Here is a 21,402-nt window from a genome sequence, read left to right as displayed (position 1 = left end):
TCCCTCACGCTAATCTCTCCTTACAAGTTCCATTATAGCAAGGTGTAGGCGAGAGAACTATGTTGGTTTGATTCATGTGCTAGAGCACGTAGATAATTTAATTGGGTTAAATACAACCAAATTAGAATAAATGATGGCGGTTGTGCTCGCCAACAAAGACGTCTCATAAGAACGAGACAGTGGTTCGAAACTCGTCAATTTTGTTAGGTGTAATCTAAACGAATTCTGTATGTTATTTGCATATATTTCTAACAAATACAAATAATTTGAGGTACATCGTCTAACCATAGCCCAAAACATTACACACACACACACAAAAAAAAAAAAAAAAAAAAAGAAAAAAAGGAAAACTAACTAAAAGTCCAAAAAACTTTAGTTTTAATAAAAATGACAAATTAATGTGTAGTGAATAGTACTGGGGAAAGGTAAAAATGTGGTTTTTCGTTGAAGGTGAACAATATCGGTAATGTTTCGATAAAATTCCCTAAAAAAAAATCAATAAACATTTCTAAGATCTAGTTTGTAAGCTGTGAAAAATAAATTCAGATAAACGAATTCTATATATATACTTATGAATATCAATGTACGGATATTATAATAAGTTCATGTATACCAAAAAAAACATAGAATTACAATCTAATTTCAGATCGAAACAATAAAACGCTTTCCGAAATCCGGAGCAAAGCAAGCAATATTCAGTAGCCGACCAGTCTTAGAGATGCTTGTAGGCACGCCCTATAGTAATAGTGATCTTAGCCTTGTCCATGTCGCTCTTGAACCATTCTTGATTCTCTTCGCCAACGACCGTGTCGGATCTCTCTTCGCTGGTGTCGGATCTTCCTTGTGAAATGTGTAGCTTCTGAGGAATCTCTGTCTGGAAGCCAGGTTTTTATGGTAACTACTCTGGAAGTTATTATTAGAAAGAGGAGCTGCACAAGCCACGTTTAGACTTCTCACCAACTTCTTTTCTGCTTCAGGCCACGGGTAGAGCTTCTGAAAGCTAATATTTGTTGGGTTTACTTGGGCGTCTATGGACCTACTACTACTGTGACTAGAGCTCCTCTTCAGACTCATTTGATTAGTTGCTACGTCCATCTTTTCTAGCAGAGAATAATTGAAGGCCCTGTGCAAGCAAAATTAGCTAGGAGTTATTGGTTGAGTGTGCCTTAATCCTTCATTGTTTGTGTATATATAGAATATCGTGATCATGCGCTTGCCTATTTGAATAAGGATTCCTAATAACTTAAGGTTTTTGTTTTCGATAAGGATTCCAATTAACTTGGGTTATATAACCCTAACCCTATGTTTCCTTTTCGTACGAGGAATGTACTTGTCTGCGTTTCTCCTGTTACATGAAAAAAAAAAAAAAAAAAAAAATTCCAAATAGATCAAAGACTAGAGCTCAACCCAACAAGATCCTCTCCAGATCCTTTTGTTGCGGATCTTAGAAATTCAAAAGTCATGTCCGTTGATCGTACATCGTGCAATCAGTTTTTGTTATGTATTGTTTGCATTTAATTTTAAATAAAAATATTTAAAATGATTTCTGACCGCATATTGTATGATGAACGAATATAATTCATAGAACCCCAGAATCCTCACAAAGAGGATCCGGCGAGGATCCAGATTCGAGCTCTACGAAGAAACAAAAAATGCCGAGATAAAACAGAAGAAAAGAAAACGTACTGCATTATGCGTGATTTTTATTTTATTAATATACTTTGATATTTTAATTCGGTGAAATCTAATAAAGCAACTTATCTAACGTAATTGATTCTTGTGATAAGACCCAAGTCTCAATTCTCTTAATCAACCTGCAAGTAACACAAGAAAGCTATGGAAGAAGAGGGAAGGAGAGAAGGAGCAGAGCTCCAAATATTTTTGTCTTTGATTTCTTTCATGTAAATTTTGATCTGTTTTCAAACCAAAGAGCATGTGCTCTTATACATGAAGTGTGATAACTGCCAACTGGCATTTCTAACAAATTCCCCTAATAACAAGTAAAACCCTTAATTACAACTAACTTGACTCTTAATTAAAGAATAAACCTCAACTACAAATTGGGTTCATAACAATATTCCCCCCTTGAAAATTAGCCTTGTCCTCAAGGCTTAAGAAAGAAATTGTGGAAACTTGTTTGAACGTAGCAGCACTCTCCTTCAGTTCCAGAAGCACCTCAATTCCAGAAATGTCCACAAGGCTAAAGAATTTGGATGTGGGAACTTGTTTGAAAGCAGCAGCACATTCCCTTCTGATGGACTTGGATGTGGGAACTTGTTTGAAAGTAGTAGCACATTCTCTTCTGATAGACATGTTCTCAATTCCAGATATGCCCATTGCAATCCCAATATCAGCAAGTTTCAAAATAGGCGCATCGTTCGGTGGTTTCAAAACACTAGTTGACATCTCATGAAGAGCTTGCACGATATAGTTGCTTGAGCTATCATCCAGTGGTACAACAATGCCATCATGCGACTGAACCTTAGTGCTTTTCTCAAGCAAATTCTCTACAGCACTGTAAGATGATATTTGTTTTACATCCTTGATTAACCACTCTGTTCTAGTTATTTTTCTCAAAATCTCACATCTCTAGTTTTAGGGTGTGACAAGCACCCTTCACTAGCAATGACTTCTTTCCTGAAACAGGGTTGACAATTACACCTGTGGATCTCTTATCACGATCAAACTCAAGGGTTGCAATTTGGTGTTCAAATTCACTAGCTGCACTTCTGGCAACAACCAAGCAAATCCTTTCCATTTGATGATTCCGCACCCTTGGACTCTTTGGAAATGGACATCTTCTCAACTAAAAACTTTGAAGCTGCCTTAGTAGGCATTCCATGGGGAACATACTTCTGTTCTGCCTGTGTAATGCTAGCATTATTGCAGACAGCAACTACCTTTGCGATCATTTGAAGATTAGCATCCATTTAACCAGTTGGCTAGTTAAGAATTTCACCATCAAGTTGATTGTATGTAATTCCCTCCACCCTAAACTGCAGTAGTATAATAGGCCTAAGACGCAAAGCTAGAAGTTTTGCCACTGCCATATGGTTTATAGTCATGGTCCCTGTTGTATCATAAGCTCCAATTGACACATTTGTTGCTTGAATATCATAGGTTGAGCACTGCCATTCCCTTTCTAAGTATGAAGCAAAGTGACGTCATTGAATAATCAGCATAGCATGACCATTACCTCTAAAATTGAAGGAATCCACATAAGCATGCACAACTTTTAAAGGAAATTCTTCAAACAACCACAAGTACTGCATCATTACATTCATGGTACCACACTGCTACTCAGTTTCAGCCACAAATTGTAGCGCCTCTTTTGTCCCAGATTTCCCAAACTCCTTGAAATGCATTCCATGAAATAAGAAAAGTAAGATCGAAGCTGTTGTTGTTCCATCCTCCTGAAAAAGAAGCTTGACCTCAATCTCTAAATTCATGGAACTTGTGAGACTGTTGGCAACAATGGAAATGACTTTCTTGAAGTAAAAGGTCTGTGCAATCAGTGAGTTCCGTGGATTAAGTAGCAAGGCATCAGATAAGTAGGCGTCATCAAGAAAATGTTGATTCATCTCTGCCAAATATAACATCTCCTTGACCATGAAACAATGATCTTCAAACAAAATGGCCCAAGTCTTGATATCAAGCACATTTTCATTTGTAGCTCTCTCTCCTATAACAATACCCACACTAGCCTTTCTTACACTCAATATCTCCAAAAGGAATTGTAATACTATAGTATCTAGTGCAACATCACAGAATAATATGGCAATTTTCCAAGCATTATCCTGCTCAATAACCAAGGGTAGGAAAAGAACTATAGGAAGCAGCTTCTGCAAATTATAAGGGAATAACTCTGCCTTTATTTTTAGAGGGTCATTTATGTGTTTACAGCTAAGAATTGCAAACATGTCCTGTTCTTGTCCGAAATGTCCATCTTCAAGCCCTTTTAAGTTGGCAGATTCTTCCAAGAGCCTAATAATGGCTGTAACAAACCCAAAACCCTTTCTCTTCCCATTTTCTTCTACTATAGAATGCAGGGCTTCTCCATCAACCATGTTGTACTATTCCTCTGATTGAAGACAACTCTTTGATAAGATATATTGTCACAAGGATCATTGAGCTTGTAACACTAACCCGGTTGCTGGAAAATCTGGTCATTCTCCACGCAATTAGGAAAGGAAACAGGATCGAGTTGTATATCAACCCTATTACACAATTCCTGATTCAATTGCAATAACAAGCTGATGAAAATAGAACAGGGAAGCTGGGAAATGGTCATGACTGTCAACGCACAGATGTGTAATAATGATAAGCAGAGGACCTGCTTGATAGCATGGATATGACCCAAAGTCCCATTCTCCTCAGTGAAACTAGCTGCAAGATCTTTAGGCTAAGAACGACATACGAGTACAACAATATCCAAAGCTTCCAGGTTGCTACTCAATGGCATATTCTCCCTATTATGCCTCTGAGACATTTCATCAAACAGATGCAATGCATAGAAATTCTTCTTCACAAATTTACCCACAAGGTACCAATTAACCCACCCAAAGTGATCTTTCAACAAAGCATCATACACAAGCTCATTGACCCTAGTAGAAAACACAAGGACAAAATGCAAAAGCCCATGGCAAATGGCCTTCCGATCTTTAAGATTGTAAGTCAAGGATCTCAATACTGCATGTCGACGTATCATTCCTAACTCCCATAACCCACTAGGTAGTTGACACCAAACATGAAGCTTCTTCTTGATGAAATAACCAATGTTGTCACCGTAATCCGGCTGTGCAATCTTCTCTCCCTGCTTCATTCGACAGTCCTCCAGTGGCCTAAATTTGGAGCTTCCACCCTTATCCCGAATGCCATTGCAATAGCACATGTCACGATCAAGAACAACATAGCAACTTGAGTCTGGAATTTCATCAAACAGTTTTCATGCACAAAAATCCTCAGGTCCAGTTTTCGTAGTATCAGAGAACGAGTGCTCATAAAGCAACCGCGGAGCAGAGGTCATCGTTGAAGCATGAATCCTTGTCTTTGATTCGGCAAGTGAAACTGTAATTGCAGCAGAGTCCTTCGAGTGTGGCTTGACGGCCGAAGTTGCCAGTGCTCGCAACAACGATGAAGATGAGAGCAGCGGTGGAGCTTGAATTGCCGATGGAATAAGCTACGATTGGGTACCTCTAACACAGATTGGGCTCCAAGGTAGATGGATCGGATCAATTGCAGGAGAATCATGATGATCACCGATAAGAGGGGCAGAGGTTCCATCCCCGACACCTCGAGAGAGCATTTCCCAACGAAATTTTTCAAAAGAGGCATCGAAGGCCTTGGCGAATGCCTTGTCGAAGGTCTTGTTGAAGGCCTCAGCGATGGTAGCGGCGATGAGGAAGGTAAAGAGGCAATGATAGCCTCCAAGGAAGCAACACGATCTTCAAGGGAAGAGAAACGAGAGGCAACGGTTTGGCGGGTGTGCACAGGAGGGAGAAGGATGATACCATTGATACTACCTAATTCTCAATTCTCTTAATCAACCTGCACGTAGCACAAGAAAGCTAGGGAAGAAGAGGGAATGAGAGAAGAAGAAGCAGAGCTCCAAATATTTTTGTCTTTAATTTCTTTCTTTTAAATTCTGATATGTTTTCAAACCAAAGGGCAGGTGCTCTTATACACGAAGTGTGACAACTGCCAGCTAGCATTTCTAACAAATTCCCCTAATAACAAGTAAACTCCTCAATTACAACTAACTTGACTCTTAATTAAAGCATAAACCTCAATTAATGATACGATCCAAATCTCACTCTTTATTCAATCTTAACCAATACATAAAATAGGGAGTGAAATGAAGAAAAGGCAGATCATAGCTCCAATATATATTTTTGTATTTAATTTCTTTTTGTAAAATATGTTTGTTACAAACTCCACTCACTTCTTGCTTTATATATTAACTCCCACACTTTTGTCAGTTGACATTTTTTTTAACAAACTGCCTAAAAACAAGTAATAACAACTAACGCAATTCTAATTCTGATTAAGGGAGTCATAGATCATAACATTGCCCCCTCATTAAAGAACAACCTTGTATTAGAACTTGAAATATGGAACTTTTGCAGTGAAATCATCATAATCCTCCCAAATAGCTGTTTTTGTTGTCTAACCACGTCACTGCACCAAAACATGAACTCCTGCAGCATTCTTTTACTTATAAATTCTTATGTAACACCGCTAGTAGGGTAACTTCTGTACTATAAACCTTCCTCTATGCTTAGCACCACCCTTGTGAAAGACATGCCTTTAATCCAAGTGCTATGTTTCCAAAATGTAAGAGACGGAGCAAGGTGGTAGAAGTTGGGACCATCTGCATGTTGAACTGTATGGATAAGGAATGCCCAAAACTTTTGGGTTCCATACCAAAGCAGATGAGCAACTCTACTAATTTTATGCAAATATGCGTTTGTCCGCTGTAGACCTGTCTCAAAACAAGCATCACTTGTAATAATGGCCGACGTCTCTTCTGGTTCCACATGATGAGAGAGTACATTTGAATTAATGCAAATTATGTTCATATTTTCATGGTTCATGACTTTAACCTAGATTCCTTGCAGACCTCTTCCCTTATTCACATAATTAGCAACAAACAATAGTCTGGACAAATTGGTCTAAATATGTAGAACAATAATACAGGCATTCTCACATAAAGAATGAAGAATATGAGGAGGCACAAAAAGGATAGCCTTATTGATGAGTCGATATTATACTATATATTTTACCTTATTTTTAGTTATAATTTATTAGTTATTTTTTGAAAATTTTAATACTTTGATTTATATTTTCAATGTAGAACATTCGACTTCCTTTTGATACTTTGATGAATTTTAAAGTGATTCTAATTGAAGGATATTCTTAAGTCTTTCAAGATGATTATATCAAAGTTCCAGATTTTTCTACCAATCGGTTTATTTATGATGACGAAATAAAGAAGTAAAGGGCAGTGCTGTTAAAGTAACGTTTTTGGCTTATTTGGGCTTTTTAGCATCCAAGATGATGTCTTTTAGGTTCGAGGCCTTCTGAAATTATGTTTGGGACATCTCAAGCTTTAATTCTAACTGTTTTGGGCCTGCTTTGGAGCCCTAGAGATCCAGAAACGTGGCTAATTTGTGGCTGCACAGATTTCCCATCTTTGATTAGGATTATGTTTCCTAGTTTCTCTTAACTTATTATGTTTCCTAGTTTTTAGAAGACTTTTTCTAGTAAGGAATTTAATTGTGTAGCAATATAAATAAGACTATTTAGCCATTAGGGTTTTTGAGGAAGAGAAGAATGCATAGCTTTTGATGATTCAAGTTTATTTTCAAAGTGTTTACTATCCAAGTTTTTAATAATATTTTGTTTTATAATTATTCGTAACTAATTCTCTTTTGCTATGACGATGCCACAAGTCTTAGCAAGAATATGTAGTTTCTTTTTTATTTGCTTATGATATTATGGACACAGGTTTTGAAATGTTAATCATCGTGTTTAAACTATCTACTTGTCTTGATGCTTGATCACCATTAGGATATTTAGAAAATTAATTTGATGCAATTTTGATCGGAGGTCGGTCCCTGAAATTGACGAAGGCATCTTGTGGTTAATATGTGTAAGTTCAGTTAGGATGAATACCACATCTTAAGGATTGCATAGTTTTTCAAAAGGTTTCACAAAGCTGAATGAGTCTTGCATGTTTAGATTTGATTTGAATACTATAGATGAGTTGTATGTTTGATATATGCTCTATATTGAGGTCCAAGTAGGCATACTTTAGGAAAACCTAACCTTCAAAATATGCATGTGTAAGTCATAAATAATTGGAAAAACTACGTAGAATTGTTAAGGTGACGGTGAAACCCTAGTGCTTGAATTAATTTTTAAAAATTGTTTTGTTTTAGTTTCTTGATTTTTGTTACTTTCTTTAAAAAAATTTATCAAATTCATTTTTATTATTTTAGGTCATTAAATCAACCTTTTCCTAAACTTTGTTTTAAATAATTAATTAAGATTTGATTTGACATAAATTATTCATCCAATCCTTGTAGAAAACGACTTTGCTAGAGCTGACTATACTACGATTACTTTGTACTCTTGCAAGTATTTTAATTGTTTTCATCCCTACTTTTGATGGTGGTAAAAATCCTATCAATTATGTCCACTGTATATGTACCATTTAAGTAGTATTACACAATACAGTCATTGCCATCACAATGTTCAATTACTTGCAAAGGCCTTTGTGAACCAAATAACCTCAAGATTTAAATTCACAAAACTTGTTTGATTTGTTCTATAAGAAACAATAAAATTTCATCATGATAATTAAATAGATAAACGGTTCCGGATTGAATCAAATTTTTGCAAGGATGATCTACGAATTGAGATTAACAAAATAGACGGTTCAGATTGTTGAAATTCGACTTGAAGTGAGCCCTATAACTAGTCCCCATTTTTACCAAAAAATGGGATCCCTTTGGATAATACCAAAATTACTCATCTCCCATTAGAATTTAAAAAATAAAATAAATAAAAATAAAAACCTACAAAAACATGTAAAGTGATAGGATTATAAGCACACTACAAAGTAGTTCACAATTGTCCTATTGGTTTTCCTTATTAACACTAAGATTTGTCAAATGTAGCATATGAAAATAAGGGTCTTTTTCGAAGAAGATTGTTTTATCTAATGACTTAAAAGTATAAAAAAAACTGAGCTGTTATCCCTACTGACCAACCACCAAAAAATAATTATTAGACCAACTTACAATTATCAAAATTCAACAAAATTTTATATGCAGATACTAGACACACAGAGGTACACTCACACAAATTTTTAGGATTTTTGGAGTTGATGTTCTATTTAAATTAAATCAAACAAAAACATGACAGAAACAGATTTTAAATTATAAAAATAGATTATATTTCACAAATTAAGAAAACGAGTTAGGGGCAATGCTATCCACCACCAAATAATCATGCAAACATGTTACGTTTCATTCAAATTCCTTTTATTTCCGGATGAAGATGCTCAGGTCGGTTCAATGTTAGAACATAACCTATTACTCTTTCTTACGTAGTATGTTAAGAGAATGTCGTTATCAACTCAACTTAGTCCCTAGCATGCAATTTGCAATGGTGTGTTCATAGATTTAACAAGTAGAAATCATTAAGAACGAAAAGAATTTGAGTCATCACAATGCACCGTAAGTACTAGCGTTGACTTACTTATCCTAGAAATTGGTTAACATCTTAATCGCAATTAACAAGTACTACTCTAGAACATATGTAAGTCCTCATTCGACAAGGGTAGGCACGCACATATTCATAGCATTAGAATCCTAGATATGTGATAGAAATTTTTACCACCTGCAAAAGTAGGGATAAAAATACTTGCGAGAGAATAAGGTAGTTGCAGTATAAATGGCTTAAGCAAGGTCGTTTCCACAGGGATTGAATGAATAATTTATGTAAATACCAAATCTTAATTAATTCTTTGAAAACAAAGTTTAGAAAATGTTGATTTTATGACCTAAAATATTAAAAACGAATTTAATTAAATTAAAACAATTAAAAAATATATTAAAGAAACCAATTTGAAAGGGAACAATCTTAGAAAATAATGATAAAAGGACAATGGGGTTCCGCCGTCCCCTTAACAATCTTGTGTAGTTTTACCAATTACATATGAATTACACATGACCTTTGAGGACCACCCAATGGTCTGGGCATGCGGTGGAAGAGAGAAGACCACAATCGGTGGAAGAGAGAAGACCACAATAGCTATGTAGAAGCTATGCAACAGAAGCTTTGAACCAAAAAGAAATATATAATTTTAGACAAAAAGGAACACAGAATACTACTGTGGCTCTGCTGTTGTTGGACCTTGATTCCAACGAAGAAGACAAAGAAAATGACTTTCTCTCTCCATTTCCCATGTGACCAACTCCCTATTTTTTAATTGTTGTCCAATCAGGTTTCCCACCTAGCATTTTGATTAATAAAGGAAAAATTTATTACTCAACCAACACTTTTTATACTATATGTTTGACACTTTTATTTATTTAAAATTCACTATAAACTCATACAACATTTAAAAAATATTTCGTAAAATACTACAAATCGTAGTGACTTGAACTTTCATCTCATACCATCAAATTCACTAAAATACTGAAGCAAAAATTCTGATATTTTTGTATGTTATATGTTAAAATAATAATAAACCTAATTAAATAATAAACTCAAATTCTCCATACAAGTATATTTTTTTTAAGTGTAAACAAGAATTTATTTAAATGACATATAATAAATCTACTTAAATCCGTCGAGAACCTTGCCTACGCCCTATCTAGGCGCATAGGTGCTAGACCCATGTTCGCCACCCAACTACTACTTAACCTTGATTAGGATAATTGGATGTTAGAATCCTTAATCCGTCACTGAGTACGCATGAACATATTTTTGAGGGTATACTCGTCTCAACACCCTATCCACAAGCACTGATTGAACCAGCCACTCCTTTTTCACAATTCTCTCCTACCTAGAAGAAATTTGGTGCAAATCGATAAAAGGGTGGTGAAGATGGTGAGATGCTGACAATGACATTAGTGGAGTAGACCGTAGCAACATGGGAATGACAACATTAAGGTAATGACAATTATTGTGATAATAAAAGTCTTCATGTGTTCATATTAACATCAATACTCCATTGGCACCAATTTACCTAACTACAGCAGAATAAATTAAAAAAAAATATATCAGAAAATGCCTGCAGTTGAGACACAATTCCTTTGTTAGTATTTGTCATAGTAAAGGGTTTTAGTTTAGATTAGTGGTGTTATTTCCATTGATGCTACACGTGGAATTGTTGTTCAATTAGGTCTCTTCAATGTTCATCTAGTTGGACAAGATATTCGACAAAATATTTGAAAAAAAAAACTTGAATAAGAACAAAAATTTAAGAAAAACTAGGCAAAGAGACATGTTCTTCCGTCCACCATCTACATGTTATAGTGGTATGGCATATCATCGCAAAAGTAATAAACATTCATAAAATTCGTGGTGAAATGTGGCATACAATGTTGTCAGCTCATGACAAAACAATACGAAATTAATTAGCGTAATGCTAACTAGATTACATTGTAAGGTTATATTGGTATACTATTTCATGTGGTAAGTGATGCATATAACCACCAATTAATCAGATAGATTCATTAATTGACTTGACATGTATACATCACTTACCATGTCAAATGGTACACTTTCTCATGTGACAAATGATACATACAACCAACATCCAATTAGGTTTCATTGACGTGATATGTACACATTACTTACCATATTAAATGGTACAGTACTAATGTGGTACAAAAATATGATATATATATATATTTATATGTATATATCATTATCAATTGGCATATACCTGTGTTGATAAGATAATCAGAAGATAACCCTCGTGGTAACAAAAATAAAAATAAAAAATAGAATTGAATGTAGTCTATTAACAAATTTAATCTAAAAGAGATTTTTTTTTTTCAGTTAAATGTCTGTTAAATGCAGGGAAAATGTACGTGTGCACTTTCCTCCTCCTCCTCTCTTTGCTCTCTTTGCAATTTTCCAGCCGCTCCATTAATCCCATCCTTGTCCCCTCCAACCTCTCTCTTCCCTGATCGTCTTTCCTCTGCAAATCCAACCAATCTATACCCTTCCTCTACAAATTCGACCAAACCAGTGCACTGGCCAAAACATTTATTATAGGTTCCATGAATTCGATTAATCATTGATCAAACCATATTTTCACATGATACAATTAATCATTGGCTTGGAAAGGGATGAAGGACCATGACAGGTGGTGGTGGTGGGTGAGGGCGGTTGCCAAAGGTGCAAAGGACAACGAAGTGTGTAACTTACAGCTCAAAATTAGGATGATGCATAAACTAGGTTTGTGTTACCTATTTCGTTTTGGTATGCTATTTGGGTTTGGATTTGACTTGTTAGTTGGATTCCTTACTTGGTGAAGAGATTTTGTTAATTACTTAATTGATTAGGATTTGGATTTACTTCCAATTAGAATTAGGATTCTCATTGTAGCCTAAGTCCTATACACTATAAATAGGACCTTAGGGTTAGTTTATTTAGTATGCCTCCACCATTGCTTTAGAGAGTTTTCTCTCATGGGGTTTTGGGGTGGAGGTCACCGTTTGGAGTCATGAGTGTGTGGCAAACTCATGGCTCAATCGCTTGGAAATTTGGTGAGAATCAATTTGTGAGTTAGAGAACAAGTTGGAATAAGCTTCTATGTTTGTTAGAGTTCTCCACTCGTTTGGTTTAAGATTTGTAATTTGTGGGATTTGGATTGTAAGAGTTACAACACTCTTTTACAATCTCCCCTTATTTAGTGAAGTTCCTCTCTGTGCTTCGCCCATCGAACTTACCAAAATCAGAATGTGAAGCCAAGCATCGTGCTTGATTTCTGAATCCATATCATGGAAAAAGAAAAAAAAAAGCCTTGTTTCATAGGGCGGGATGAATCCCGAATGAGATGAAACAATCAAACAATCAAAGCCTCATAGCCTATACTTAGTCCCGAAGCCAAAGAATATCATAGAAGGAAGATAGATAGGGGTGATGAAAAAAGTCCTACTAAACTCAAACAGACTTGTAGTCAAGTAGAGTAATTGAACTAAACGATGATGCCTTATTACATCATATCCTCAGTTCTATGTTCAGTTAATGTAGTCATTCGTACGACTGTCTGTCATTCTTTCACTCATCTTTCGTTTGAACCACGTTAATATCTTGTATTTTTATTTTGAGATTGATTGTTTTAACTTTCACCCACAACGTTAATATTTGGTAATTAAATAAAATTCAATTCCGCTTGCATATAAAAGTACAGCACGAATATTTCGACTCCCAGCTCCATAAAGGTTTTATTCATTTGTTCGTCTTGAAAAGTATTCAATTTTTTTTTTTTTTTTTTACAAATATGATGGATGGCACATCAGCCATGGTGGTTGGTGTAGGCGGAAGGAAGAGGGAGTTAAAAAGGTGAAAAAGTTGCATGGCTACTCACGCAATTTGGAACAAAGGGGAAGAGAGAGAGAGAGAGAGAGAGAGAGAGAGAGAGAGAGAGAGCGCGGGGGGGGGGGGGGGGGGGGGGGGGCGGTTGGGTGGGTGTTGGTGGAGGGAGGTGGTTGGGTGGTTTGATTGTGCTTTCGAAAGGTGTTGGGAGATGGACACATATGACAGAAGAGGGTGTTTGGTTGTGCGTTTGAAGGGTGAACAAGTTGCAGGGATTCTCATCCACGAAAATGGTTGGAGATAATATTTGGTAATTAAATAAAATTCACTTCTACTTAGAATGTGAATAGAAAGAAAGAGAGATGTAAAATACATTTTTACTCATGTATTTAATTAAAATTATTTTTGAACTAAATTTGTTAAAACATTATACTATGAGTTTACGAGAGTTTAATTTTAATTTTTTTTTTTTGTCATGATGATTATCTTTTGATTACCTTATCAATAACTATTTATCCGATTAGGTTTATCAATTAATCTTCATCTAACTGATTATTATTATAATGAATCACTAAGCTAGTTGATTATTGACGCTGCAAATCACGGAACAATCCAGATTAGTTGGGTGGTATCACGAGAATGACGTGTGATATGAGAAGAAAGTGAGTGCCTGGGAATTATTTATTTAAGTTAGTTAAGGTCAAGATATAAGGAAAATAGGATTTTTTTGAGGATTTTTGTGTGTGTGCACTGTGCGCAGCTGGTAGTAGGTAGTGAAAATTTCATCAAAATTTCATCACCATGCACTTTTTTTAGCGTGCATGCCATATATATAAAGAGAAGTACTTTATGAGAAAAAAAATATTCACTTTATAGAATTATTTTTATTTTCATTTTACATTGTTCAGTCGAATAACTAGAAAGAAAGAGAATGTATAAAGGTGAATGAGAGTATGCAATCTTTATTTATTTATTTATTTATAACATTAGTTGATTAAATTATCAATTGTTAGGAAGGAGAGAAATTGGTGAAGATCAAACCCGCAGCAAGGTGCCTAGATATAATTGTTTTTCATCAGTGCGGTAAAGTGCCATTTGTGGATATGCAATCTTACAAAGAGAGACTGAAATTAATTTTGCTTCAAATTCCAACAATATCACCAAATAAACAAAAACTGATTTTTTTTTGGGTATAACCAAAAATTAATTAATCATTGAACATGGTGAAGCCATGTTTCTTATATTTAAAGTATTTCTTTCTATTTTTACCATAGTGATGGAAATGTGTTGAGCTATTGCATGACGGTGTGGGTTCGAACCCCGTCGGTGACGAAGCTAACATATAATCTAACAAAATCTATCGTTTGACAAAAAAAAAAAAAAAATATTTCTTTCTATGTTTCTTCTTTTTCTCTAGGTAATGGCTAAATGTCACATCCCCGCTCGGGCGGGACCACTTCCTGAGCCCGACTCCACCGTAGCACGATATTGTCTGCTTTGGGCCCCAGCACACCCTCACGGTTTTGTTTTTGGGAACTCACACGAGAACTTCCCAGTGGGTCACCCACTGGGAGGTTGCTCGTGAGTTCCCAAAAACAAAACCGTGAGGGAATGGTAAGCCCAAAACAGACAATATCGTGCTACGGTGGTGGAGCGGGCCCGGGAAGTGATCCGTCCCGGGCAGGGATGTGACATTTAGCCATTACCTAGAGAAAAAGAAGCAACTTCCCAAAAACAAAACCGTGAGGGAATGGTAAGCCCAAAGTAGACAATATCGTACTACGGTGGTGGAGCGGGCCCGGGAAGTGGTCCCTTCCGGGTCGGGATGTGACACTAAAACCTGGTGTATAAATTTCTCCACAATTACTATACTATTGACTAACGTGCTTAGTTTTTATTAGTAACACATCATTTAATTTGGTTATTTATTATTAATGATACATCATTTGTTGTGACATTTCAAGTGCATTTTAAAAATCTTTGTAAATATCCAATTCTTACCAAAAAAGAGACTAATAAGAGAATTTTTTAATATGAACAGCCAACTTTAAAAGGTGCGTCTAGTATGGTTTTTTTTTTTTTTTTTTTTTAAGACATGGAATATCACGGAAAGTAAATTGTTACAGTCATTAAAAGAAGAAGTGATACATGGACACTGTATTTAAGAGGATATTTTACTTTAATAAATGAGATTTGAGCCACACAATAAATTAGTTATAACTTATACCTTGATATTGTACCAAACACAGATATTATACATCCTTCATTGTGAAGAAAAAAAAATTATTAGTTGGAAAGTTCGACGAATTTTAAATACATAACGTTGAATCATGTCGGTATACTCAGTTGCATAACTCAAGCTCTCTTCTCTCAAACAACTAATAATTTAATGCGTAATGTTTTGGTAAACGGACTTGAAATATGGGAAGATCGACGGGACCCATGTGGCAGGCAGAATGCCACAGTGAGGATTTTAAGAGCTTAGAAAAGCAATAGCAAATAGCAGTGGCTGGGTAAGCTTTGCCTCTGGAGCCACCTCGCTTTCAGTCGTAACCAAATGGGAAGATCAAACATCACCCTCTTGACTCTTTGTCAACCAGAAAAAGATTTGATGGAGTTTTTGACATTTAGTGGAGTGTGGTAGAGAATTGGTAGAGGACCCACATGGGATTAGAAACAATTGCAAGAAAAGCACAAACCTTTGAGATTCATTGCAATTCATCTATCTTCAAGTTTCTGTCTTTTTTTGGTGGGCTTTAAGAAGAAAAAGTGGATTCTAATACCCTAATGATGATCAGAGCTCTCCAAAAAGCTTCACCTGTTCGCAATTTTCTATTAATATTTTATAACCCCTTTGAAATTTGGTCCTGAATTTTGCGTAGTATTGAAGCAGTACCCACCCTTTATCTTTACTAAATTGGTTGTGACTATGTTCAAGGAAAGGTTGAGCGATTTGCAGGACTGAAAAGCTGTTGTTGGTATGATGGGGATTTGGGAACTTTATCTCATCTGGGATTCATCAGATTCTACTGTTTTTGCAGAATCTTAATTTGTTTCAGGTAGATTTTCTGGGACTTCTGTTTTGTTAGCTTATCTTTCTTCATTGAATTTGAATGCCCCACCTGCTTCAATTTTGTTTCTTTATTTTGATTGAACGTGTTATCGTACAAATATGTGGTTCGATGATAATGGATTGTGGATTGTTGCATGCTATCGGAATTTTGGGAAAAGGAAGCTTTTTTGGGATACTTCCAATCGATATTGCTATTTCTTTTTCATTCTATTTAGGTTAATTTCTTTGAATTGGATTGTGCTTATTGGAACAGGGTGTGAATGCCACAGAGCGAAATTCCGTTGGTTCGTAGTCATTTTAGTATTATATGAATCTGTTAAATGGTTGTATGTTGCTCCTGTATGCTGTAAGAAACTTGCTGAGAATGTATAATAGTTAGCTTAGCTAGAATTTATGTCTTTTTCTTTTTCTTCCGGTTTTCATGCCTTGTCTTAGTTATGATTTCGTTGCTTATCTATTCTTGGTACATATGGCATGTTCTGCGAACTGCTGCAGTGCTACCACCCTAACTCTGGAAATTGTTCCCAGATTAAGGCTTATTGTGTGTATGCTGTTCATAGATATTCTCCGATCCCACTCTTGCTGTTTCTTGCTTTGCAAATGTCATTGTGATTACTTCACGGGAGAGAACCAATTTTAGTCCACCCTATTTCTTCGCTTCATCTTTATTTTTTATTCTCAGTCTGTATCGGGCTAGTCAGTCATGACATCCATTAATGTTTTCTTTCGATGTTTAATGGCTAGCACAATTTAACATTTGTGCCACAAAATATCTCTTATTTTTGCCTTTTGTTTTTGTTTCTGCTGTCTATTTAATGTTGTGCTTTCTCTTCCCTAAATAATAGACTCCTGGTGCAGGAACAGTTTGCCAGCCTAGTGGCGGATAATATTTCTAGTTATGGGTTGGCTAACTAAGATTCTTAAAGGTTCTGGCCATAAGGGTCATTCTCATAAGAAGAAAATTAGAGAGGATAGAACATGGGACGAGCCTCGTGATTCTGTGGTAATTACTCTTTTGACTTCTATAAACCCAATTATTCATTGTTCCTGCACATTTAATGTTGAGGTGGGTTAGTTTTATGCCCATAGTCGGTAGACCGATATCTACCCGTCACAAAGTTAATTGACAGAAATAACCATGATAACCTAAGTCTGAAGTTTCCTGCATACTGATCATGCTTGTATTTTTGTGTTATTGTATGATGCTAACTGTATGTTGTTGGCAACTTGTAATCCAGGAAGAAGACATAGATGTTGCTATTGCACTGTCCCTTTCAGAACTAGATCAAAAAGGAAAAAATGTAATCGGTAAGTTTGACAAACTTGCAAAAACCAATTGATAACTTGCATATGCTGCATAAGCACAAGAGTTTCCTCACTGGGATACAATAGACTAACTGAATAAATTGGAATTCCCCCACTTTTCATACAAGGATTAGTAACTACTAGTGCTAGACATGAGCGATCGAGCAATATGCTTTAGGTGTGCAAATGCTTCTTGAAATCCTTAATGAATTGAATTGTGACATTTTCTATCAAGCATAGAGCGTGACTTCTGCATTACTCCACTAAAAGGGCATAATCATAAAATTTGGTTGTTATCTTCTGTTTGAGTGATAAGTTACTTATAATCCATTACCCTACTTATTTTTCAGAAGATGAATCTCAATCAGAGGATGACGAACAACCGGCTAAAGTAGAATCAGACGATGATGAACAATCATCTGAAGTTGAATCAAACGATAATGAACGATCTGCCAAAGTTGAATCAGATGATGATGCTCGATCGGCCAAAGTTCAGTCGGACAATGATGAAAAACCCGCAAAATTTCACTACGAGGAAGATGAACAAAGTGCTAAAGTTCAATTGGAGGAAGATGAACAACTTGCAAAGGCTATTCAAGAAAGTTTGATCATGGGTTCTCCTCCTCGACATGATAATGGCAATATATTTCAACCTTTTTCATTCTTCACGCCAGCTGGGTACAGGTGAATACGGACACTTAGCTATCTCTTGAATCTAGTCTAGTCAACCAAGTACTGTCATATGCCAATTTCTGTTATCTACAGGTTCGCAATAGCTTTGAAAATGATTAGATTTTGTTCGATAGTAAACATTCAAAAAAAATTGTGAAACAATACAGATGTAACTTTGTTCGATAGTAAACATTTAAAAAGTTGTGAAACAATATGGATGTAAAGGGAAAGGAATGAAGTTTGAGTTGCCCATATGGAAGCTTAGACTAGCTTTATAGCTCACACGCTTAGTTATATTAAGCCACCTGATGAGTTTTCAACCTATGTGGTAAGAATTGATACAAAAGGTACAAAATCAAATTATAAATGTGTAACTTGTTTGAGCATGAGAAAAATAGGTTGATATAAATTTATCCTTTGCTATACACGTGTCTCTTCCGTAACCAGAGAGGAGTGTAGTAATTTTTCTGGAGTTGTTTTACTGTAATTATTATGAATCAGAGGTGCAAGATCGTTACAATCTTTATGAATTCACATAGGGTAGTTTCATAAAACTAGGCCACTTGAGAATTGAGTCTTGCATTTCATGTAATTTTATAGCTGTATTCCAAAGGTGCATATGTAACCTGAGAAGGTTGTTAAAATTGTTGTTTGTAGGACATGTGCTGGCTGCAAGTCGGGAATTGGCCATGGACGATATTTGAGTTGCATGGGTGCTGTTTGGCATCCAGAATGCTTCCGTTGCCGTGCTTGCAATCTTCCAATTACTGATTATGAGGTCAGAATCTGGCTCTTGTTCAGTAAGAATTTTCTTTGGAATTGGCTGACAAAATACTTGAATTCCCAGCCAAGTTATTTTTAAAATTGGAAACATGATTGTATATAGCTATATATTAATTTTGGATCTCCCATCCATGACAGTATTCTATGTCTGGGAATCACCCTTACCACAAATCCTGCTATAAGGAGCAGCATCACCCAAAATGCGATGTTTGCAAGAGTTTCGTAAGTTTATCTTCTATTTAGTTCTTTAATGATATTGCATTTCCATTTTCTTATAAAGAGTGAAGCATGCCCTTTTAAATTTATTTCTCCTTATAATTTTCTGTTTTTTCTTTTTCGGTTCTTTCTTTATAGATCCCAACAAATTCAGCTGGGCTTATTGAATATAGAGCACATCCTTTCTGGCTACAAAAATACTGTCCTGCTCATGAGCGTGATAGGACCCCTCGGTGTTGTAGCTGTGAAAGAATGGAGGTGAGTTCATGAAAACACAACCTGTCCTCTTTGCAACAAAACAATAAATCCTGAAGGAACTGAAAAGGATATAAGACATTATTTTTAGTAATGATATGCCTTCTAACCTTGCAGCCCCGAGACACAAGATATTTGTTACTTGACGATGGTCGGAAGCTGTGTCTGGAGTGCCTAGACTCAGCAATTATGGACACTCACGAGTGTCAACCCCTTTACCTTGAAATACAAGATTTTTATGAAGGTTTAAACATGAAAGTGAAGCAGCAAGTTCCAATGCTCTTGGTCGAGAGACAAGCTCTAAATGAGGCCATGGAGGGAGAAAAGAATGTAATACTGACGCCTTAAAAGCTTGGAAAAATAACGTGCCATTGCATTTCTTCAATCTGATGTTTATTTGAACTTTGATGTGGGCAGGGTCATCATCACATGCCGGAGACTAGAGGACTCTGCTTGTCAGAAGAACAGACCGTTACTACTGTAGGAATTTGTTCCTTCAAATTTTAGCTGTAAAAGTGGCATTTATATTTTCTAAGCTATCAGTTCACTGGACAAGAGTTCTATGTTTATATTTTACTATGTTGCAGATTCTGAGGAGGCCAAAGATTGGAGATGGCTACCGGATGATAGACATGGTAACTGAGCCTCATAGGTTGATTCGTCGTTGTGAAGTAACAGCAATTCTCGTGTTGTATGGCCTTCCTAGGTAATATTTCTCTTTTTCCCTCTTTATCCATGTCATTAGTCATGTGCTAATTGTCTATGACCTAAAACTTCTATAAACACAGGTTGTTGACAGGGTCAATTCTGGCTCATGAGATGATGCACGCATGGCTAAGGCTTAACGGTGTGTGCCTGTCCTGCAGGACCTGCACTCAATATTCCGTTTATGACATTTGTAACATTTCCTTTTGGTTGCTTGCATTTACTAATAGGTTGTTGTGCAGGCTATCCAAACCTGAGCCCAGAGGTCGAAGAAGGTATCTGCCAAGTGCTAGCACATATGTGGCTGGACGCCGAGACGTATTCTACACCAGGTAGTGATGTTGCCTCATCATCATCCTCTTCTTCCTCCTCCCCGTCCTCATCTAGTTTGGCATCATCTAAGAAGGGTAAACGCTCTGACTTTGAGAAAAAACTCGGTGAATTTTTCAAACACCAAATTGAGTCGGATTCATCAACAGCTTACGGAGAAGGGTTCAGGATAGGTAACCAAGCTGTGCTCAAGTTTGGTCTGAGGAGGACCCTCGACCATATTCGATTGATCGGAAATTTTCCCGAGTGACTCGTAGGGTTGATATAAAGAGTTGTTACTGCATAAATCCATACCTAGGCCTTGCCCATATTGATTTTATAGGATATACATCATAAGATATACTGATATAGAGATCAGCAAAGAGAATGCTCATTTCTGTGTGAATTGCTGTCATCTCCAAACAGTTTGGGAGACATATGAAACATATGTATAAATTATACCACCACATTTTTACACTCAATCTGTTTGGCACAATTTGTAACAAAAAGAGGGATGACAATTTTGAAGGGATTGCTTTCAGAGGCCAAAAATGTTTACATTTTGATATTTTGTGCCTGTGACGTTTTTTTTATCCACAGATACCAAGTGTGACCATCCTTCACTGATATATTTAATGTTTTGAGTTTGAATTTTTTATCGCCTCTATCTATTGTTAAAAAAAAAAAAAAAAAAAAAAAATTAAAATAGGGCTCTATACAGTGTTCGATAGACTAATTTTTGAAAAACTTCTTGGCTTGAGTATAATAATGAATGATTTGGCTTCTTTGATGCTCATTACCTTTATAACAGTCTAATATGCACACAAATGTATCTCATTATCAAACTGTGATTTATGGGCATATGATGATTTCTTACGCGAAAGCCAAGCCAAGTATTTTTCATGTCAGAACGCCCTAAACTATTACTTTTAATGTCTTCGTAATTTAAAAAAAAAAAAAAAAAAATCTCTCATGTAAAATAGTATGTAATAATGAATGGTATAGAAAGTGAACGAGTGAGA

General features: G+C 36.0%; 1 protein-coding gene across 2 annotated transcripts; it reads left to right on the top strand.

Annotated features, from left to right (window-relative positions):
* Positions 1-15,537: 15,537 nt before the first annotated feature.
* Positions 15,538-20,974, top strand: LOC137738183 (protein DA1-related 1-like). Of its 2 annotated transcripts, none has more exons than XM_068477822.1 (12): positions 15,538-16,121; positions 17,000-17,138; positions 17,374-17,443; positions 17,791-18,124; positions 18,770-18,890; positions 19,034-19,117; positions 19,250-19,369; positions 19,484-19,696; positions 19,784-19,846; positions 19,954-20,072; positions 20,155-20,213; positions 20,314-20,974. In XM_068477822.1, the coding sequence occupies exons 2-12, from the start codon at positions 17,034-17,036 to the stop codon at positions 20,649-20,651; spliced, it is 1,626 nt and encodes a 541-aa protein (XP_068333923.1). In that variant the 5' UTR covers positions 15,538-16,121; positions 17,000-17,033; the 3' UTR covers positions 20,652-20,974. The 2 variants fall into 2 exon arrangements, with proteins under 2 accessions (XP_068333923.1, XP_068333915.1); XM_068477814.1 differs by having other exon boundaries at positions 16,994-17,138.
* Positions 20,975-21,402: the final 428 nt, after the last annotated feature.

This window comes from Pyrus communis, chromosome 1 (genome assembly GCF_963583255.1).
Source record: "Pyrus communis chromosome 1, drPyrComm1.1, whole genome shotgun sequence".
Lineage (NCBI taxonomy): Eukaryota > Viridiplantae > Streptophyta > Magnoliopsida > Rosales > Rosaceae > Pyrus > Pyrus communis.
The sequence above is the reverse complement of the archived record's forward strand: the minus strand, read 5'-3'. Positions and strand labels throughout refer to the sequence as shown.

Excerpts from the sequence above, each read along its gene's own strand:
- LOC137738183 (XM_068477822.1), top strand. The coding sequence starts at position 17,034 with ATGGGTTGGCTAACTAAGATTCTTAAAGGTTCTGGCCATAAGGGTCAT. Across the intron at positions 19,697-19,783 it reads CCATGGAGGGAGAAAAGAAT|GGTCATCATCACATGCCGGA; the intron begins GTAATACTGACG and ends TGATGTGGGCAG. Across the intron at positions 20,073-20,154 it reads GTGTTGTATGGCCTTCCTAG|GTTGTTGACAGGGTCAATTC; the intron begins GTAATATTTCTC and ends CTATAAACACAG.